Source organism: Alligator sinensis, unplaced genomic scaffold, assembly GCF_000455745.1.
Source record: "Alligator sinensis unplaced genomic scaffold, ASM45574v1 scaffold116_1, whole genome shotgun sequence".
In the NCBI taxonomy this organism is placed as follows: Eukaryota; Metazoa; Chordata; order Crocodylia; family Alligatoridae; genus Alligator; species Alligator sinensis.
Window position 1 is genome coordinate 3,342,522 of NW_005841908.1, and position 23,856 is coordinate 3,366,377.

At 43.4% G+C, this 23,856-nt stretch overlaps 1 protein-coding gene across 1 annotated transcript in view; it reads right to left on the reverse strand.

Moving 5' to 3' along the window:
• Positions 1–23,856, reverse strand: part of PANX1 (pannexin 1) — a 53,392-nt gene that overhangs the window by 22,185 nt on the left and 7,351 nt on the right. Inside the window, exons 2-3 of the mRNA XM_014517409.2 lie at positions 23,841–23,853; positions 2,336–2,466 (exon numbers count right to left, since the gene is read on the reverse strand). Of these exons, the coding sequence (XP_014372895.1) occupies positions 2,336–2,466; positions 23,841–23,853 (144 nt within the window). The remainder of the gene's footprint in view (positions 1–2,335; positions 2,467–23,840; positions 23,854–23,856) is intronic.

Sequence of the window (23,856 nt, forward strand, 5' to 3'; positions counted from 1 at the left end):
GTATGTGTAGAATGATCACATCATAGACTCCTAGGGCACCTATACATGTGCTCTGGGGTGGGGAGCGGAGACGTTTTAGTTAAGAGTGGTTCTCAGGAGCCGCCCTATATCAAAATGCCTAGTGTCTTGTGTATTTAGCATCCTGTGATTCAAAATGGCAGTGGCGATGGCTTTAACTGAAGCTTGTCAAAATGCGGGGACGCTGAATACATGAGATGCTGCAGCATGCTAGAGCGCCCTGATAAGATTAGAAGGCTCCAGCAGACTCAATTTGAGTCTCTCTGATGGGCTCTAATTGGTGCATCACAGCACGTGCAAAAGTGCCCCCAGTTATTAACAGTCCTAGGTGTAGGGATGCCCCGAGTTTGAGGTCACACCCTTAACTGTTGAATTTTGTGACCCCTAATGGGACTGTCCTCCAAAAAAATACATAATCCCTTTCTGGACCTGGCCATATCATTGGCCTCCAGTGTCCTGTGGCAATTTAATTATACACTGTGTGAAAAAATATTGCCTGTTGTGTGTTTTAAAACTACTGCTTGATAATTATATAGGTGCCCCCATCCCTTTTATCTTATACAACACAGTGAATGACAGTTGCCAGTTCACTTTTTCCCCACACCATTCATGGTTTTATAGACGTCTATGATATTTCTCTTTGGTCATCTCTTTTCCATGAGGGCATCTTGCTACAGCTAGCTCCAAGAGCATGATTTGAAGTTGACATCGCCCCAGCCTATAGGGTGCAGGTCAGCAAGTCTGGAGTCAAAGGTGTCTAGAGGTGATGCTAGTCACATCACTACTTTGTGTGCTGTTGGCTACAAGAGACTGGCAGACCTTAACCATGCCAGCCTGATGGGTGGCTCACTTGTTTGACTTGCTGCACTGAACATAGGTATAAGCATCAATTTAAGACTGTTTTCACACGGTTGTGAAAACTGCAACCTCAAAACTGGTTCATGTTGTTGAGAAAAGTAATTTAATTGCCACAAAAATGAAAACTGTGGGAGAAAACAAAGAGAGAAATGAATAAGACTTCTGAAGGGGAAGATAAGAAGATGATGACATAAAGTCACTTAGACCAATTGCCCACAGATTTCGAGTCTGTGTCTCTTGGGAGACACAAAGCTGAGAAAAAGACTATGCCTGGTAAACCCCTCCACAGATAGAAATGAGCCAACAGAAACTTTGAGAAGCAGGATATGAATTAATTATAGACTTGGTCATTTATATTAAGAATAATTTGGGATTTAGTAATGCCATATGGACAGAGATTATCCTGGCTCTAGATTGGAAACTGAATCTCAAATTATTTTCAATATAAATGACTTTTCCAAACCCATCTGTTATTTATTTACTTTTATTGCTTGAATACGGGTCAATATAAATGACTGTTTTGACAGGTTGCAGAGACTGCCCCAAAGCAATGTATTTTAAGAAAATACCACATACTGTCCTGAATAATATTGCATTAAACCACTACTGAGATCACGTGGTAATAAGGCCACATGTCAATATTTGGGATAGCATCTATTGTCACATCAGCTAAGCCTTCATAACAAGACTTAATAACTGTGAATCACTTGAGCTGTTCCCCACAGATAGCATTAGAGGGATCTACTGCTGCTGCTATCTTCCCAACAGGATTAATGTCAACTTGTCAGAAACAAAACTAAATGAGTTGAAAGCAAGCAATGAAAGCTCATGGGCTCCAACCTAAACAAAATAGACAGCCCTGCTGCAACTGGCTCTTCTAGTACAACCCAGGACCAGACTGTGACATCTTGGCTCACACTGTGTGGTACCACAACCTCCATAAAGAGCCCTGCTGCACTAATTGTAGCACTAAAGTAGTACAGGCTCTTCTTTTTGAGAAAAGGTGGCAAAATTTGTCCATTAAATTAACAGCATCCAGCTCACTTCTTTAATGCCTTGGGGACACAAGGCTAAGAAGAGCCAAAGATAGTAAACTCTTTTCTTCCCCATTTCCAAATCAGCAGACATGGCTCTGGATACGGTCTTAGAAGAGGTATACTGAGGAAGAAAAGGCCATTTTTGCTTGAATATTTGTACTGCATTTTAGTGCTGCCATTTCTTATATATCAAGTAACTGGCAACATTCACTGGATACACCATACTACAGCTTTTTTTGTAATGGAAATACCTCTTCCAACACTACCATATTTGGGCACAAGAGACAGTAAATATGCCTGTTAAAAATACAATAAAAAGCTCAATCAAAGCCACGTGTTCAAGCACAAGAAGAGCGTGAGGAGGATCAAGGACAGGCCTCTGCTCTGGACGAGCCTTCCCGGAAAGCTCAGTGGGTACGTACTTTGTGGAGCCACAGTGGAAGGCTTCCTGTGCCGTCCTGCCTTTGCTGCACAGCCGCCCAGCAGTAGGAGTCCACATAAGCGGCCTGGCGCCAAGAGAACGAGCTGGGTGCAAAACAGCTTATCTGGGTCCCTGAAAAGCAAAGCAGGACTGTTAAAGGTCAAAATTTAGGAGGAAAAAAAATGAGCAAAAAATGAGCATTTGTGTTTTTCAAACACCTCAAATCAGTGGTTTTCAGCCTTTTTTCATTTGCGGACCCCTTTGAAAATTTTGACTAGAGGTGCAGACCCCTTTGAATTGTAAGTATGGGTATTCACATACTTTTGACTGATCACAGTCATCTTTTGCAGACCCCTTAGACATAGTCTGTGGACCCCTGGGGGTCTGCAGACCACAGGTTGAAAACCACTGCCTTAAATCCATTAATCCATTGTATAAAGACCCCACCCCTACTACAAAACAGGAAGGACAAGTTACTTATTCTCACTTGTGGTTCCTCATACCACTTGTTGGACTAGCACCCCCGGTTCTTTTGGCATTTCTGAATGGCACTCTCAACACATGTAAACAACAGTCCCTGTGCTGGACCCCGTTCCTGCCCCCAGCCCCTCTCATTCACTCTGTACAACTGGAGAAGTCCCAGCTCTACTGCAGGTTACCTTGTAGATGGCTGACAGGGAGGTAGGAGGAGAAGGTGGCAGGCCTAAGTCTGAAGGCATTTCTGTCTCACCCATTTAGCAAGCCCTACCAATCTGCTCTTACTCTGTGCATACTACATCCCACACAGGAGGCAGTGCAGCTGCCTTTCCACGGCTCCGAGTGTGCATGAATAAGCACAACTGAGACACACAGCTGAAGACTGGCATGTGCCTGGCAAAGCATGTGCCTGGAATCACTCCAATGGATGACAGGTAGCACAGGAGGAGTGGGACCACCTAGGTGGGATATACTTCACGGCAGCGGTGCTGGGCACAGCAGAGGCAGCCATGACATGACCATCAAACCAAATCCAAACCTAGCCCAGCTCTGTTCACACACTAAGCTTTATCAAAGCAGACTACTTAATAACAGTGGGATCATCTGGGGAGGCACAATATTAAATAAAGTTATTGCAATGCAAAAAATAAAGAAAAAAGTTTGACTATTAAAAAAAAAAAAAAAGAGAGAAATCAGTGCTTATTATATCTGCTGATTGGTTCCTTCCCCACTCCCTTCTTAGTGGGGAAGGAATAAGAACCATGGCAGGATTGCTTTGTAGGCTATATGTGGAATGATACGCAGGGGTCATTTTTACAAAAGAAAGAGGGCCTGTTCTATTAAAAAAAGAGCTAAATGCATCAAAACAGGGATTGGTATGGACTGTACAGCACTGTGAACCAAGGATTAGAGGCTTCATGCACCACATGAACAAAAACCTTTATTATTGTGAGTCATTATCGTAATTGTTTATAAGGCTGCAGTGTCATGACAACATGCACTGAGCAGTCACAAGACTCTCTTATGAAAACAGTAACTTATTTATCAGATTTACATAGGGATCAGATGGATTTAACAGGGTTGGTGCAGTGCTCAACCATTATATTCTTCAAAACTCCAGGGACTTGTATAATTCAGAGTTTTCCCCACGGTCTGTGGAAGACAAGGAAATACCATACCCATTGGGTTAGCATCCAATTTGAGGGCCCTTCCACAGTCTAGATATCAGGCTGCAAAGCTGAGCTCTATATCAGGGGTCAGCAACATATGGCCTGTGTGCTGGATCCAGACCACAGAGCCACCTGTATTGCCACTCCTTCTCCCAGGTGAGGGAGAAGCAGTGACAGCAGCAGCACGAGCACAGGTTTAGCTACCCAGGCCCAGCACAGCTCCCCAGGGGATGGAAGCAGTGCTCGTGCCTCAGTTAGGAAGTGGGGAGCTAGTGGTATGGGTGCAGCTCCCACCTGCCTGGTCGTGGCATGAATGCAGGCAAACCCCGCTTACTGCTGACATACTGCCAAAGCCACCAGGCCCATACCAGACTGGAGTTAAGTTGTTTTGGCCCATGGCTTGAAAAAGTTGCTGGCCCCTACTTTATGCTCTGCTCCCACTAGTTAGCAAGACCCCTGCTGCTATCAGTAGAGTTGTGGGTGAAACAATAGCAGAGCACACTTTTAGAAGATGGGCAAACAGGAATATGTTGGGTTATGCCTGCCTTAATGCCAGTGACATTAGTCAGAAAAAGTGAACACAATTCGGCTACAGCAGAATCTCACTCCTTCAAATGAATGAATGAATGAGACTCACTGCAAGTGACATTTTTGTGAATGAGTAATGGAAACTGATGAGAATCTACTACTGTGTTCCAGTTGTCTCAAATGTCACTGAAGTTGAGGGGAATTAAGGGAGTACTCATTAACTTTTGTCATAACAGGAAAAAAAAGTTCTACTTAACACACAGTTTACTCTTTATTTGGGTATAATATTAATAATTTGTTACATTATAACACTGTCACAACAATTTCAGGCAGGTGTCACTCCTTATCTCAGTGGTGTACCAGGTAAGTCCCTGTGTAATTTAATAGTTCCACTAGTATAAAAGGTATTTTTACAGATAAGCATACAACCAGACACATCATGGTACTCAGGAGCTTGTATGTTTGGTGTTTAAACAACTATTGTATCGATTTTTTTTAAAACATTGTGGAGTTTTACTGATATGAGCCATCATTTATGAGTCTTTTATTAATAAGCTGGAAGAAATTGAATATTTGTGCTAATTATGCACTCAAGTGTGCAGGTTACGGAGATCTTCTGCATGTTATTTTCATAATTTTCCATTCACTTTTCACAAAGAATTCTTATCGGTTCTTATCAATAAAACAGGTTTTTAACATAAAGGTTATCTTGGAAAATTGAAACTATTAACATATTTACCTAAAGAGCATGCTATAAAGGTTAAGACCCTATTATGTAACACACATTGACTCAGGTCAATTAGTTTATGAAAGGGATATATGGTATAGTTGTCTGTGACAGCAGGGGCCTGGATTCAGTGACCCAGGAGGTCACTGCCATCCTGCACTCCTGCGTGTAATAAGAAAAAAAAAAAAACCAGTCACTGTCCACAATACATTGTCCAGCAGTTCATACATAAGAGACTGCTGGTGAATATGACAGAGTAGGGGGGACAAGGTAACAGCAAAACGATCTCATTTATTATATGAACAAGCAGTCACAGCACCTCACTTTGCCAAATTTGCTAGAGAAGTTGCAAACATCAATGAAATTATATTTATAGCACCCTTAACATAAAAGGGTGGAGAGGAAGGTTAATTTATGTACTAATGAAAGCAACCACCACAGAAGCAGCACTCTGCAGAAAGCTGCCCTACTGAACAAATGCACAAAACAGTGGCAGACTTGTATTACAGCTAAAGATAGAGAACCCTGTGAAGTGTCAACAGGGTGCAAATCATTTTCACTAGCATGCTTGTGATTATCAGCAAACTCACGGAAAGAGCTTATTAGGGAAAACAGGGAATTACCTAACAGCAAGCAATTTGAGTGCATAGTACAAGTTTGTTACAGTACCTTCCTAGGGCTGCCTTATGGGCCATGGTATTGCATGCCCCAGCCCCACCCATCCCTGGCATGTCCTCTGCACTGAACTTGCAAGCAACCTTCCAGCTGTCTCTCTCAGTGCCTGAGCACTCGCCTGAATTTAAGGTCCCTACTATGGCACTCCAGCCACTTTTCCCAGTAGCTGTTCCTTGAAGAGCCTGATGATAATCTAACTGTTGAGCACCTAAGTAATCTGGCTACTGGCTAGACCCCAGGAAAAGATGGCGTTCCTAGAAAAAAGTGTTTGAGTGCAGGAAACCTGTGCTTCCTTTGCACTTATACGAGCTTCTTATTCACTGCTGGGCAGTAGGCACAGTACCACAAGATATGCAAGATGCTAATATAGTAACTCTGTACAAGAATAAAGAGACCACAGTGACTGTAACAGCTATTGTGGCATTTCATTACAAAGCACTGTTGGAAAGATTGTCACTCGGGCAGTGCTCAGAAGACTTCAGATCCTTGCTGGCTGTGTTTACCCTGAGTCACAATGCAGCTTCAGATCCAGTCAGTCCACCATAGATATGATCTCACTCTGATAAAACCAAGAAAAATGTAGGGAACAAAGAAGACCCCTCTATATTGCCTTCACTGACCTGACCAAAGCCTTTGACCTTGTCAGCAGAAAAGACCTCTTCAAATTATTGGGAAAGATTGGCTGTTCACCAAAACTCAGCATAATCTGCTCTTTTCATGATGGAATGAGGGGAGCTCACTTCAGAGAGAACTGAATACCCTTACTGTTAAAGTATCAGGTATTATGAGCATGCAAAGCAAGCAAGTATGGAACAACAACAGACTGTTAAGGCCAAAGTTAAAGTACAGCATGCTTGTGCCAGTAACATCCTTTTGTACGGCAGCAAATTCTGGACTACATACTTTATACAAGTAAAGCACCTGGACAGCTTCCACATAAGTTGCCTTTGTCGTATTGTAGGAATTTCCTGGCAGAACAAAGCTGCCTACACTGAGGTCTTGGAACGTGCCAATATTCTGAGCATCCGTTCTCTTCTCAGTCAGCATCAGTTTTGATGGCTAGGTCATATGAGGGAAATGGATGATGACTGTATACTCAAGGATCTCTCCCATGGAGAACTTGTCAGAGGAAGAAGACAATGCAGGCATCCTTATCTCCGTTTCAAAGAAGTTTGCAAGAGAGATATGAAGGCAATGATCATTGAGCCAAAACACTGGGAGAAGCTTGCTGAGGGCTGCAGTGCTTAGAAACATTCTATTAAGTATGCAACGAAGGCTTTTGAAGGAAAAAAGCCCAACATGTAGGAAACTTCGGGAAGATCCCCCACACCACATTCAGAACTCTTAGATATGAACTTCACGTGTGATAAGTGCGGAAGGGGTTGTCATTCAAGAACTGGGTTCTACAGCCACAATCACAGATGTTCAACAAGCTGATGCCTCACTCAAAGCAAATCTCTTGTCTATTGTTTCATGAGATAGATGCCTGATGTCACTTGAGCTGCTTTTCCCAGTAGAATGAGTAGAAAGGGGCTGAATTTCAGGTGAAGTTCTTACCCTTGCCATCAACATACTTGTGCAAGTCAGTTTACCTATCTGTGCATGCCCATGTGTATTTACACTGTGGGCTCTTTGGGACAGGGTCTGTTTCCAATGGTTTTGTAACACAATGGGCACATCAACACGTGACACTTTAATGTGAATTAGCCTAAGTTAATGTGCATTAAAGGCATGTGTCTGCATGTGCACACCCTTAACGCTCATTAAAAATGGTGAATTTAAGCTATTTGTGCCTAAATTTGATACTTGCAAATGCAGGCATTGAATTTAGGCACAATTAGTTAAAAGCACATTAGCGCATGTGTAGATGCGTTAAAGCGTAATTTTAGTCCCAAGTCAGTCCACGCACAGCATTAATGAGCTTTAATGCCTGCATGTATAGATGCCTGCCTAAACCCGCTTAATGTGCATTAAGCTAATGCGCATTAAATTGTGACATACTTAAATACACATACAGATATGCCCAATGCACATTAGCTTAATATGCATTAGATTTAGTCACGCTTACATGCATGTGTAGACACGCCCAATGGGACCCATTCTTGGTTGAGGCTTCTAGGCACTTCCATAATACAATCAACAAAACTTGGCCAGCTCCTGTTTTCAGGGATGCAAATGAGAGTTTTGACAGTGTTAATTTTTTAAAACAGAGCAGGATTTAGTTGTATTTGATAACTTATGGCCCTATTACTAGAAAAGGATCAATAAACCAAGATCCTTACCTCCTCCCAGAGTCCCAAAGAAAACCTTAAGCTGCTATAAGAAGAGAAAAAGTCAATCAGTGAGATTTTATGGTGCCAGGTAGATTTCCTGTTGTGGTTCATCAGTGTTTGTGTTCCACTTCATTTCAGCGCTGGTAGAGCGCAAACCTCTGTTCAAACTTTAACTCTGCCAATTCTCTGGTGAGATAAGCATTAACAACTTCATTTTACAGAAGGCAAAATTAGTCAGAGGGCCTAATTTTCATGACCACAGCTTTTCCTTTCCCTGCCCACAGATCTCAATTTGACACCTAAGGAAGTGACCAGAATTTCAAGCAGTAGGTACTTTTGAAAACTGATGAATCACATCCTTTTTCTCTGACTATAGATCAGGATGTTTAGTCCATTTCAGAATTCCGCCCTGCATAACTAATCACTTGTTCTCATAAAGGAAATTCATTACCAAGAACAAATATTAATTTTTTTATTTGAAAATATGCAATTTATAACTATTTATTACTTATGAGGCTGAAAATGTGTTAGGCAAATCACAGACAAATTGAATGAGTCACAGTACCAAGATATTTGATTATAAAAACACCCAGCAAGATCTGTTCATTTTAGTACCATGTTATTTCTGATAGAATGCCAGGATCTGAACAAAACACAAAATAAAACACATTCCCTGCTCCAACAGGCTTTCACTCTAAGGCACCAAGGGTGCACTGAGAAATCCCAATGAAGAATGGACAACTTTGTATGTGTCGGAGGCTAGACGAGATGTTACTATTTTTGGGCACATCTACACATGCAATTAGGCACATGGATAAATTGTGGAGCTTACGGCTCCGGAGTTTATTGCTCCTGGGTATGCCATGGGAACACGTGCCCAGGAGCAATAAACTCCACAGATTATTTATGCACAGCATGTTTAGGTGGGGCAGAGCAGCACTGGCTGGTAAGGGTCTGGGGATCAGCCGACCCAGCTCAACGTGCTGTGGAGGACCTGTCTGGGGCACAAGAGTGCTTCGGTGTGGGGCTAGCCAGCAGACATCCCCTACACTGAAGCACCCTCGTGCCTTAGCCAGCCCCTCCAGTGTCTACAAGTGCACCGCTGTGGAGGTTTTTACTCCCCAGCAGGATAGTATGTCTATTTACAAGTACTATCCTGCTGCAGAGTAAATTAGTTTACTCCAGCCTAATAGGGACACGTGTAAATGCCAAGATGTTTACTGTGTAGCTAATTAGTCAACTGTGCATTAAACGTCTCGTGTAGATGCACCCCTTACTATTGATCCAAGAAGTATCTAAGTTGTTGGTTTGGTGAACTAAGAGAAAGTCATCCAGCATACAAGCAAGGCACTGGAAAAAGACCTAAGTGGGTGCTGAAAAAAGAAATGCACTTGTTCATTCATGCTAGCTTTGGTGACGAAGCAGAAGACCTTCCATAACACAAGACTGTTGCAGAGCTATAAAGGCAAGCTCAAGCATTTTAAACTTAATGAACTGTTTACTAGGGATCCAGTGCAGAGATGCAAGATGGGATAAGTAAATGAACTGCCACTCATCCTTTACTTTCCACAAATAAGCAATTGGTCTCTCAAATTGCTAATTATGGGGCATAATTTATTCAGTAATGTAGGAAGTTAAGCACATTACAACCAATTAGAGCGCTGAGTCAATCAAAAGGGGATACATTTTCAAGCTAATAGCTTTCCTATCTATTTATGACTAAAATTGTGCCTTTGGATGAACAGGAAGAGCTTCCTCAAAATGTTTCAATTCTGGCCATGTAGACATTAACAAGAAAACTACCATTGATTCTACTGGGGCTTCAGCTGAGGTTAATGGGAACTGCAGATATGCCTCTAAAATCAGAATTTGGCCTTAAAAACCTGAGTAGATCTTTTAAAAATACTATTTTATTGACAAGACATTGCCATGATTATGAATGCTGATATTCACTAGGGCTGTGCAAAGCTTCGCTCCATGAGTCGATTTGGCAGAGATTCGGCCTGATTTGGTGGCCGAATATCCGAATCTGAATCGGATCAGAGGACCCTTTAATCTCTCCGAATCGATTCAGAACCCTCCAAATCGATTCGGAGAGATTTGGACAGATTTGGCCATTTGGACAGAGAGACAGCTTTAAATGATTTTTCTACATACCTCTAGGTAGCAGGGGCTCTGAACCCTGTGGTGCTGGGGCAGATGCAGCATCCCACAGCAGCGCCGGGGGCTCCCCAGCATGCTCAGCAGCAGACCTGGAAGTGGACCAGAAGCATTTCCAGTCCACTTCCTTGTCCACTGGGGAGTGTGCTGGGCCCCCCCACGCCCTCCCAGCTTGGCAATCGGTGCCTCCTGGGTCTGGAGGGGGGGGGGGGGGGCGCCGGGGGCCCCCCCGCTGATCCACTTCCAGGCAGACCTGGAAGCAGACCAGAAGTACTTCCAGTTCACTTCCCGGTTCATTGGCGAGCCCCCTGCGCTGCTGTGGGACGCTGCCTGTATCTCCAGGTTACTTATGAGAATGTTGTTTGGGACAGTAGTATTAGCAATTCATTAGTATTAGTATTCAAAAGCATTAGTAGAGGCCAGTACAGTATATCCATTTCATTCCCTTCATCCAGGCAACCAGTGTCTTTGTCAAAAAAAGCAGTCAAGGTGTTTTGGATTGATTTGTTCTTAACAAATCCATGGAGGCTGCTATTTACAAATTGTCTTGACTTCCTTACACATACAGTCCAATAACTTCCTGGATATTGAAGTCAGGCTGAACAGTTAGTAGAGGCAATAACTTATGAAGTATAACCTCATGCTATGTGGATGAAACCTCACAGCCTGCCATATAGAGGAGGTCACTCTGGAGCAGTGATTTTCCACCAGGGTACCACAGGACCCTGGGGTGCCCCAAAATCCATTTAAGGGTTTTGTGGGGTGCCACACCACATTACCACTGTTAAGTGTACACCTACACGTGATTCACAAGACAAATCCAGTAGCTGCAAATAGTAAACCATAGTGTCAACGACCTGTTGTGGTTTTTCTGAGTTTGTTGCAACAGAAGAATTACTGTATTATTTTTCCATAGTCAAAAATAAGTGAAAGCCTAAGGACTGGTGTTTTCTGAGGTGTGTCTTGAGTCTCACAAGGGTGCCTTAACTTTAATTAGGTTGAGAACCACTACTCTAAGGATCTGGCATTCCCTCCTGTGTTTAATTTCTATAAAGGTGTAGGACACACAGCAGGGGCTTTCCAGGGGAGTGCTGGGGGAACAGCAGCTTAGCTTTAATTTATGGAGCGTGCACAGGTGGGAGCTGGTCTTTCTCCACATTTTTTTACAGGAGGAAATCTCAAATATCTGAAGTTGGGTGGAGGCAGGTTTTATACCTGCATTTCCTTAAGGAGCCAACCCAATGTCACCATTTGAACAGCACAGCTTCCAGCCCAAAGGCCCTCTTCCACACTAACATCAAGCTATTTGAATTTCCTCATCTTTCTACCCCTTCCTGGAGTGTGCTTCAGCCTCCTGGCCTACTCCTGGAATATGTTTGAGGCTTTGTGTTCTCTTTTCTCTTCCCACATAAACCTCCCTTGCTTTATACCAACACCTTCAGGTACAACAGCTAGAATAGCTTCTTTAGACCAGCTACTCATGAAAAGCCAAGACCACTTGCTCCAGAGCTGAGCAAAGCTAAAGCTTACATCCTCGACAGAACTCTTTCTCCTGGCCGCTTGGATCATTGCAGACAACTCAGGGTAACCACGGATTTCAACTGTGTCCTGTGTGGTGCCAGGCTGCTGCCCTTCCCCAATGCACCATGGTGACTGTGACACACTCTAAATGATAACATGTAAAAACACATTACTTAATTCTACAAATAAAAATTTGAGATGCAAGAAATTACATTCTCTCAACAGACTAAGTTCTAATCTATTTATTCAAATATCCAGAAAAAGTAGCTCCATTGCCGAGTATAAATCTGGCACAAAATTAATTCACCAATTAATTACTAAATCCTTTAATAGTTCCAAGTACGTAGAAAGTATTTTGGGATTGTAGTGTGTATGGAAAGGGGGCTACAGGAACATAGGAGTGGAAGGTATCTCCTGGGCCACTGAGTCCAGTCTTCTGCAATTGCAATAATTAACTAAAGGAATTCCCAGAAATCTGAAATGCCCAAAACTCCCTACAACATACCACAGGTAGAAGGCACAAGGGCACTGCCAATGTCTTACCAATGCAACAACAAGAAACAGTTAAAATGTACTCAGAAGATCCTGGTAAGAAGACTGTGCCCCACACTACAAAGGAAGGCAAATGCCACTCTCCAATCTGACCTAGGCATGGGCAGATCCAGGAGGAGCCAGTGTGGGGCATCTATGCCCCCCTTCAGCTGTGCAGGGCATGCACAGTGAGCTCTCTAAGCTTGCCGGCTTGTCAGTGTGACTCCAGAACCCAAGGGGGGAATACCACTACTGCTTGCCCCACACCCTTGCTTCTGCTGTCAAATTGGGCAGCGAGCAAGGGGTTGAGGGGCTAGTGATAATGGCATTCATCCCCTAGGCTATGGAACTGTGCTGGCAAGCTCCAAGAGCTCACTGTGCACGCACCACACAGCCAAAGGGGTGTGCAAACAAATGCACCTCTGTACCCTCGCCTGGATCCATCCCTGGACTTAGGAGAAAAGTTCCTTCCCAATCCTAAATCTGGTGATCAGTATGACTGAGTGGAAGAGCAAGATGCTCTGGCTTGGAACCTCTGTATTTTTAGTACTGACAGGAGCATCAGTGTATCTCAGCCAAAAAAATAAAGCCAAAAGTAGGTTTAGTTGCGGCCAATATACCAATGCCTTGGAGGAAGGCAAAAAATAAAAGGAATCCCCACCCAAACCTCCACAAGCTGGAGCATTTATAAGGTGAACCTTCCTACCTAGCCCCAAGTGACAAGCAGCAAAAAACCCTGGGGCTTATGGTGTGTTCTCAGAAGGGCAGGGAAGCAAGAAACAGAGGTAAAGGATGGGGTGGTGTAGAAGAGGAGTGATATGTGGTATAATGGTAAGAGAGGTAAAAGGCTGTGTGATGGGCATTTGGTTGCCTATATTCAGAGAAAGGCAGTGTCTGGCCACTGTGCAAAGTTAAAACTATGCATATACAGGGAAGGGCTACTTGGATGGTTTGGGGTATGGAGGACCTACCTGATGAAGACAGATTAAGAGAGCTTGGATTGTTAAAATTAGCAAAATGAAAGTTTGGAGGGGATATAATCAGCCTTTACAAACACATTCATAGGATGAATGTTATAGAGAAGAGCTAGTTAAGTTAAAGAATGATACGAGCACAAGATCCAAAGATAAGTACACACTGATCACAAAGAAATTTAGACTAGAAATGAGAAGGCAACTTCTAAAACCAAAGGAGTGAAATTTTGGAACGGAGAAGTAGTGGGAGCCAAGAACTTGCAATTGTTAGTTATATGAGTACGTAATATATGAGAGTACTCAACGTCCACTCAATGGTTGAAAGGAAACACAATCTCTGTGTGGGACACTTTAAGAAATCCCATATACTAGGGCTTCTGTCAGCTGCCTGCAGAGACCAGGGAAAAATCTCCCTTGTAGGCCAGGACAAATGCTTTCTCCTCATTGCCTAAGCCTGAAAGTCAAGCTAAGCGAAGAGAAGGTTGAAGGGTATTTCCTACTGACTCATCTCTGCAAAGTTTTCCAGGGTGCTTTACAGATCTTCTCTCTCTCTATCCCCTGATGGCTTTCTATGGTGCCAACGACTGTAGAACCTAAACAATGATACAAGCAGGAAAGCTTTAATTTTCAAAGCCTCAAACATTCAAACCTCCACGGACATAAAAAATTTGCATCTAATCCCATATCTGAAATGTGTATCAAAATTTGTTTGCACAAAGTTCCAGTTACACGAGGGCTATAGATGTCCCCAACACCTAATTAAAATTAATATTTACCTTATAATTCATATAAAGCTAAACTGCAGCCACCTCTCAGGTGAAAACGGCAGTTGTTTGCTAGTACACAGCAACTTGCAGAATAGGGGAGAGAGTGAAGATGATGACAGTATCCAAGATTAATTGTTGAAGGAATCCAGGAAGGAAGAATATATTTATCCAGCTTAAATTTGGCCAGAGCACTTGTACTCTTTTGAAAAACAATTCCTGTACCCTGATGCATGGATATTTTCACGTGTGACTCATCTCCTGATTCTGCTTTCACATACAACTAATCTTTTTTCTCTGTTTTAGATTTTTGGTCTTCTTCAAACCTGAAATACTACATTTACTCAAATAAAGCTCCTTATCTTACATTCACATACAACAAAACATCATTAAATACATTGTCTGTCATTAAACTGCCACCAAAAGTAGCATATACTTAATAATTAAAAGCAACTCTGAAGTTGATTAAGTGCAGCCAACACCGAATATAACTATGAAACACATGGCCCACATTGAGCAAACATACTAAACAGGAATCCTTTTTTTTTTTATTTATGAATTTTATTAAAAACACACATATCCCCCTAAACTTACAGTTTCATATACTGATTAATCTTGCTTTCCAAAAACTTCATATTGCAAAAATAACTACATATCCAAAAACATACAACTATATATATTAAACCCTTAAACAACATGCATCAACATCCCACGCAAAACCCCTACAGACCTCTTTTCTTCATAGACAACCCTATGAAAAAATGACTCCCTCCATAACCACCCAAAACTCTCCACCCCTCCCATCAGTCCTCTCTTTTGGTTCAGTGAAACAAGTGTGTCCAGTCCTTTTTCCTCCACTTCTTCCCCAATCACTTGTTTGTCCGGATGGATGTAGTATTTCAGTTCATACAGCACTCTCTTTCAGTGAAAGTCAACCCTTTCAAAACCCAGAGGTTTCTTCCTTTCCATAAACAAGTTTTAACACATGCTAATAAAGTTCTTAATCATATGTCCATAGGTCCCTTTGGTATGGGTTCATATAGTACCATCTCCTGCGCCAACAACAGGTTTATTTTGGTGACACTCAAAGTGGCAGACCCTGTCACACACCCCCTTTGCATATGTACACTCCCAAAACGCTTATCCCACCATTTCTTCTGCCCCACACCTCTCCTTTGCACCCTGATCATCAAGCTCCTTCCAGTTGCACCTCTCTCACCAGTAAGATATTTCTTACAACTATGCAAGCTAGGTCAGCATGTTCCCTTTTAGTTGTTTACCCGTCACGGCTCCCCACACCTTCGCTTGTCCTTCTGTGAAGTTTCTCACCAGCACCATCCTGTCTCTCTCCCCTACTGCTTTCATCAATTTCTTATGATCCATCAGGGCTTCCAGCCCTACCTTCCTTTTTTTATACGCCTGCATGAAACCTTCCCTCCTGATGTAATCACTCAGCACTTGCCATGCCCATGGACTCTTCAAAGAGGTCTGATAAAGTCCACATTTTCTCAGCATTGCAGCTGTGTGAAATCAGGTGATCTGCGCTACTTTCCCCTCTCCCTTCATTATTGCCTTTCATACCATGCTGATGTAGTTCGCAAAGATGAACGGTCCCAAATCCCATAGCTCCCATTTCCCCCTATCTTTCTTGCTTTGTACAGTTCAGATGTAGGCAAATTTTATCTTTTGGCATCCCAGAAGAACACCCATACTTCCCTCTGGACTTTTGCTATCTGCTACCGCATCAGTGGGACTACAATTCTCATACATAAAATAATCAGCAGTAGCACAGCCTTAACTGCCGCCACTTTTCCAGCAAAGGACAGTGTCCTTCCGGACCATAACCAAAGTATTTGCTGTATCTTTGCTGTCAGCTTTTCCCCTTGATCTTCATGTATTATCTTCTGGAAATTTGTCTTCATCCTCAAAGCCAGCATCTTGGCCATTATCTTATAGTCCATATTAAGGAGCATAATTGGTCTCCAGTTTTTCAGTTCTTTCCCCCTTTCTTGAAGACTAAGATCACAATGTCTCTTGGAAGATCCTTTCCTGCCTCGCCTGTTTTTACAAGATCCTTGAAAAAGTCCACTATATCCTTCGCTACCTATGCCCAAAACTTCCTGCAAAATTCCACTGCTAGTCCATCCGCTCCTTTAGTGATTTCCCTCTTTTAAAGGTTTTTAAGCACTCCTCCATTGCCTTTACATTTTTTTCTCCCATTTTCTTTGCTTCATCTACCAGGGTAGAGAAAAGATAGTGATTTTTTTATTTAATCATATTTTTATTTTTTTGTTAAGATGCTTTTAAAAAATCAAAAACAACACCCCCATATAAAAATAGTTTTATTTTAAAATATGTTAAAGTTCTAAGATATTATCATGGAACAGGGAGTATAACTTCTAATTATATACTATTTGAGACAATGTATTCATGTAACCTTATTAGAAATGTTTTATAAATAGGTCACAACAGGCCATGGACTATATTGGGGGCACAATCTTATGAGGTTCCCAGAGGATCCTCTATAGATTAGTAAAAGATTAAAGAAAACCACTCTACCCAATGGGACTCAGTGCTCAGTCTAGAAGATCCCATTAAGCACCTCTGTGATACTTAGTTTCTGTTCTCAAACTGTGGATTTGTCTCCAGAGATAACATCCTTGTTAACAGCAGTATATGGAGATAAGCGCTAACAGAACTTGATTAGTGATTACCTACCCATCAGCCCTCTTGTCTCTCTGCAAGTTTGTGTACAGAGTCATGCCCTTACACGTCTTGCTAAAAGCGCAAAGTTTCAAGAAGTTAAATGAATAGAGGATATCAAACAACAAGAACGCACTTTTTGTTGAAAACAATGATTAAATCAAGGCTTCCTGACCAGTGATTTAAATTATGATTTAAAACAGATTTGAGTTAAATGAAATCCAGCCTATCCTATACTTTCAATCTCTTCCAGCAGATCCTTCGCCTTCTGTTTCCTCCTTCCGATAGAGCTCTTCATAAAAACTTCCTGTTGCCTCCAACACCTCCTCCTGCTTTTCCACCTGGGTACCACCTTCTTCCCACACCACTTTTAGTTCTCCTTTTGCTGTCTTCACTCTAAACAAAAAGTACCAGTCCCACTCTTCGCTTTCTTCCACCCAGGATGTTTCTGCTAAAAACGTTTTCTCTCTCATCTTTCTTTTCAATCTGTTTCTATCTCTTGCCTTGTTTCTGCTAGTTCTTCTTGTACCTGTCTTCCCTCTGTGGCTTCCTTTAGCTGCTCCTGCATCTTTCTTTGCAGCTCTCTCAGCATCTTTGTTCTTTTCCCTGTGGTTCTTCAGTCTTCCTTCCTGAAGAAGTCTCCTGTTCTCTTCTTCACCATCATCTACCATTCTCTGGTACTCTTAAAATATTTCTTCAGTGTTCTCCACCCCTCATACTCATCTTGTAATAGTCACGCATTTAACTTCCATGCTCCCCATCATCTTACAGGGCTCTTACCAAGACTCAGTTCCATCTTCAGCATCTCTTGATCACTAAATGCTACACACATGGTTGCTTTCTTCCTTATCTCTATTTATTTTGATACAAACACAAGTCAGTTCTTGATTGTTTCTTTCCACTGGGGTCACTTCTAGTGAAAGTTTTCTCCCCTGCCCGTACATCTCTTAGTGACTCTTCTTTTATTATATTTGCTAACAATCTGGATGAACTGCCTAAGTTTTGGTCTCCTCTTTCCCCTGATCTGTCACCCGCTTCCATTATGCAACTGAAGTCCCCCACTATTATCTGAGGTATTTCTCTGACCATGTAAACTGCTAGCTTCTAAGCACAGCCTTCCTTGCCTCCCACTCTGGTGGTGCATATGCATTGAAAACTTGTATTTCTGCTCCCCCGAACAACAGTATCATTCACTGCAGTCTGCCACTGATGATTTTTTCCACCTGCTTTGTTTTCACCTCTGCATTTTTTAATAATATTGCCACTCCAGGCATTTCTTTTCATTTGTTCCTGACCACCAAGACGGTCCCCATCTCAACTGTTTCTCAAAGTGTCTATATTCCTATTCCCCTGGTATACTACATTCTTGTAGACAGATTATGTCTGTGCCGTTACTTGTTTCAGCACTGGTTCGATCTGTTCCCATTTTACCTTTTTAATACACTTCTGACATTAACAAATGCTATCATCAGTGCCGTTGTGCTAGTTTTAAAATGAGTGTGCCTGTCTTGTTAAAGTTCGCCAGTGCTGCTGCTTGCCATGGCCAACTCCACCCCTCTGCCATTCTCATGCCTGTAGCTTTTTCAAGCTGCCTGACTGCCTTTGTATTCAGGAAGGCTTTCATTTTCTCTCCTCCTCATCTTTTCTTGCCTCCCACTCTCCACTCCTCGGACTCATTTCTCTCATTTTCAGGTTCCTCTTTCCCGATTTTCTTCTCTTGTGGTTTCTTCCTTTCCCCTCCCTGACTCCTGGGCTCTTTTACTTGTTCCACCTCCATTTCTTCTGCTTGTTTGGATTCTTCTTTCCCCACCTCCATATTTGGGCTCTCTGCCACTCCCACCTCCCCTTCTCCAGCTTCTTTTTCTGCCACCTTAGTCACAGATACCAGTCCCCTCTTTCTTCCCTCTTGTACAAATGAGAGATGAGATGGCACCTTGCTCTCACCCCCCTCTTCTCCTCCACTGTCCCTTTCTGACTCACGCTGTTCGTTAGGGAAACTAACCTTACTTGCATAGGCTTTGGGACATCTGCGATATAAATATCCCTCCCCACAACAGCTTGTGTATTTTAGGAATTTCTGGCACTCTGCAGCCTTATAGCCTATAAACCTGAGGCACACAATAATACAAGATACTCTTGAAAATGTTGGCAATCTTCTCCTAAATTCAGTGGCATAACCTAGAAAAGTAGAAAATAATGCCTAAGTGCTATTTAAAGGCAGAGCATAATTTTTACAAAACTAAACACTCCAATACTGTTTACAAAGTTGGATACAAAATGTAAATCAGTGTCATCTTTTGGATGTGGAAAGCCCCTCACTAATTTCCCAGAAATTAAAAGAATCTGTGCTTAAATCACAATTCCCATTTAAGGATTTTTTGGAAACAGAGTACAAAGATATAGAGCCAAGAAGCATGTGTGCAAGCAATCTTGACCTGGCACATGCAATCATCAATCATAAATTCCACACAAAATTTTCTGGGAGATTTCAGGGAAATCTGGGAGATAATCATAAAAACCAAATTATGTGGTTAAGGAGACAATTTTCAGTTAGATATTTCTTCAGAAAATACTCCCGAACTTCCACGTGACTTTTCCTCACAGAATGATTTCAGAATCTAACTCTAATTTACTACTTATCTATTCTACATATGAGAAACATAAAATACAGTTCATCCAACACTATTTCCCTATAGTGATAGCTTATAAAAGGATGCACCCTATAGTTCACTACAGCACAGTAGATTGATTGATTAACAAGAGGCAGGCACATCTGGCAAAATTTAGGCACCCCAGTCCAAAACTGAAATTGTGAAACTCCTGCTCAGCTGCTGCCTAACCTTGGAGGCACCTAAACTTCAGTCATCTTCCTTTTTTCTTTCAAGTGCTGTGAGTTGGGCCTTTGCAAATGTCTAGAATTGCCTGCAGCTTGATGGCTGGGCAGTGCAGCACAGTGCCTAGCTCAGATAAAGTTCATCAGGGTCAAGGAACTAAATGCTCCTTCCTTGAAAGACTTGATCCAGAAGGTGGATTCTGAGCATGCTGAACACATATCACAGGATGAGGCACTTAGGGTAATGATGGCCACAGCTTGCTCTAAAATGCATCTCAAAGAAGAGATGGTAACTCCCCACTTATACCTGGAAGGGCCAAATTCAGACCCTTCCTCTCTCTGACAGGGAATCAAACCCCCAGCTCCCATGCCTGGAGGTGACAGGATATTCTTAGAAGGACACTTTCCATACCTCCTGCTGTGCAGCTGTGACACTGGGCAGCAAAGCATGCGAGATTCAGTGGCCCTAGAGGGAGAGCACAAAACGGAGAACTACATAGCCTAATTGTTAGGATACTTGCTGGGGGGATAGGGGGAGGGGAAGAGAAGGGCTGGGGTGAACAATTCCCAGGACTGTAGTTTATCCAATTACTTGAATAAAATAATACAGGAAAGAGTCCTGGGGCATAGGTCAGAACCTAGATCTGTCCTCTGCCTGTTCCCCTCCCACACACATGAACAATGGTCTCTATTACGCAGTGTCTGTGGCCCAGTGAATCTTATTCTATTTGTTGCACAGGGACACAGAAATGAGGTGGAAAATGACCTCTCCCCACATACACACAGCCTGTATCATAGTGTTTAGGACACTCTCCTGGGAACTGTGGATTTGAATCCTTTAAGGGCAGGGGCGGGCAATTATTTCAGGCAGAGGGCGGCTCACTGAGTTTTGGCAAGCCATCAAGGGCCACATGACAGGCAGCCAGGGGGAGATAAATATTAATTTTCTAAATTTTTTAGGGGCCCCACAGACCAGATAGAATGGCCTGGCAGGCCACATTTTGCCCACCTCTACCTTAGGGAGAAGTCCTCTTATACCCAGGTCTCTTATTTCCTGGGTGAGTGATCTGACCACTAAACTATTATATAAAGGCAGAAGCAGCTCCCTGCCATCCCTCACATTTTCAAACAGTAAGTCTACTCAGTTCTTTGAAAGAAAGGACATGGGTGCCTATCTTAGTCAGGGATGATTCAGCCTTGAGCAGGGGGCTGGAGTAGATGACCTCATAAGATCCCCTCTAGCCCCATTTTCCTAAGATCTTATATGATTGGTTGGTCCCAAATAGACACAGGTGCCTCCCTCTTAACCCAAGTAAGACATCTGAGGGTTGAGATTTTGGATTCCCCCCGTTCTCAGCGTTTCCTTATTGTCTACCTGTAGCCATCAGAGCAGTGGGATGCTGCCTTTAGGCAGCTCCCCACTCAGTTGGCTACCTGTTTTTGACCTAATTCTAAGATGCCCGATTCTCCCCCCATCCTGAATAGGGAGCCTAAAACACCTAACAGAGAAGCCAGGAACCTAGAGCTCTTATACACATGTGGGGAGGCTGCTTCAACGTGCTGTAATTATGATTAATTGAGTCTGCTGGACTGTGGTAATTACCACGGTCCAGCAGACTCTAGCGTCACATGCATTTCTCTAGCAGACTCTAGCATCACAAGTATCTCTGCACTGAAAGGTCTGTTCAAAAAGCTTTAGCTCAAAGCGTTCCACCGCCATTTTTCTGTGTGGGGACACTGATACACATGATGCTCCTGGCGCTTTAATTAGCATGGCTCTTGGAGCTGCACATCTATAAATGCCCCTAGATACTAGGTGATCCAGGACACAAATTTGAGACACCTAAAATCTGGCTCAGAACACTTACTACAGCAAGTGGGACTAGTCCCATCAGTAAGTTTACGTGTTTGCCAGATCAGGCCTTAAAACTATTACCAGTTAAGTCACAAATTTTCTAATATACAGCTTAAGTTCAGATAAGATTGTGACTTGCCTTGGGAGGGCTAGTGGTGGAGGTTGCAGAGGGGACCATGCCACCCACCCAAAAGCCAATTATAGTCCCTGCAGTTGTAAGACTGCACAGACTGAGCTCTCTGTGCACACTCAGGCAGGGATATCTTTCCAAAGGAAGGGACGGTAGGAGAGAGCAAACAGGCCATGCCTCAAGCTCAGGGATGGACGGTCTCCCCCATGGTACAGTCTTGATTTCCTGTTGGGGTACTACAGTTAAAAGTATCTACCCCCTCTTTGGGACTGTATCATAAAGGCTCCATTCAAATACTGCAGATCACTTCTGGAGTCTGTAGACCACTGTCATGCCACAAAATTAATCACAGCCAACCATACATCCGTAGCATCAAACTTTGAAAAGAAAGGGGGTGGGAGGGCTTTTACAATCCATGGAACAGAATGTGGGAACCCCCGTCATAAATCATGAGTAACTTACATGTCCTTTGCCCTTTAATCTTGTGTGTGCATGACCATTTCTCTGGGACTGAGAAAAGCAACGTGACATTTGAGAAATCAATGGCAAAGACATTTGACCTCTATAATCACATTTAGGAGAATGCTGCTGTTAATAACAGACAATCAGAGCAGGGAGAGAAAAAGCATGAAAAAAGATAGATCAGTAGCTGGGATGTCAGCATGGGCTTAAGAGATGAGACCCCCATTTCACCACTGAGCTCTCTTTCTGACCTTGGGTAAGTCACTGGGTCACTCTGTGTCTTGGTTCCCCACATACACAATTGGGATAAAAGCCCTTCGTCACCTGCAGTCTCTCAGCATAAACATGCTACAGACTGTAAGGTTCTCAGATCCTCGAAGGGCCATAAAAATGCCAAAGGCAACAGCACGTAAAATAAAGCACTTGCGATATACTGTAATGTCAAAGTCCAGCAAAGAACACACGTAAACATAACAATCAAACATTTTTTCCCCTCCAAATGTAACATCATTTAATGGCGGAATGGAAAGAGAACGATGGAGCAGAGACGGCCAGGGCTTTGCCTGGATTGCTATACAAGAACAGCCATTTACTGGGTCAGCCCATGGGTCCATCTTGCCCACTTGCCCGTCACATGGGGCAGAGAGTGGATGCTGGAAGAGAGAGTGAACTAGATCTGACCAGGGCTTTTCCCCCCCATCCCCGCTGTTCATCTCTGGTTTGCAGCCTCCAGCATTTAAGGGCTAGGAAGTCCTGTTTCAGAGGCTGTGCCCCGCACTCCAGTGCTCATCAGGCTCCTCATTCTCCTTTCCTCCAAGAGTGTGTCCCATTCCTTTTTGAATTTGCCAGCTAAAGTATCAGCTCTCACAACTCCTGGTGATGAGTTCACACTTTAGTTACATGCTGGGTGAAAGAGAACCTCCTTTGGTTCGTTACGTGTATACATGTGCTCCCAAAGTGGGAGAGGGGGGTGCTTTGATTAGAGCAGCTCTGAGAGCCGCTCTAATTAAAACGGCCGGAGCGTCTCATGTATCAGTGCCCCCGGGCTTAAAAATGTTGGTTGAGGGACTTTATGTAAAGCTCATCAAACAAGCTTGAGATAAAGCACCCCCACTGCCATTTTTAAGTGTGGGGACGCTGATACACGAGACGCTGGAGGCTGCTATCAGACTCAACTGACTGAGTCTGCCCCGACTCTGCAACTGGAGCGTATCAGAGCACCCTCGCTGCTCGTGTATCGGCGCCCTTAGCTCTCGTCTTGCCAGAGTCCATAATCGATCCCCACTGACTTTCTCTTCCCGGTGGGGGATTCAGCAACCCACTCTCCTGCCCCGCCACAAGCATCTCTTCTGCACTGACCGCACCTCGCCTCCTCCCGGAGCCCCTCGCTGCCCTTCTCCGGACCTGCTCCTAGGTCCTTTCTGCGGCGCCGACCACCTCCAGAGCAGACCACGGCTAAGAGGGGCGCGGCGGTACTTCCACAGCCTCCCAGAAAAGCCCCCTCCCTAACGCGCTCGCAGAGTAAACACGAAGCAAGCTTCTCCAACATGAAGTCTGAGAGCCACCGGTCTATAGGGGGCAAATCCACCCTGCCTCCTGCCTGGCTTCAGACTCCCGGGGGCTTAAGATACCTCAACCCGCCCTAATGCAACGTGACTCCGTGGCTAGAAGCGAGGGGCCGGTGCAGATGCAGACACAACAGCGGGCGGGCCCGGCCGCGTTACCGATGGAGATCTCCTG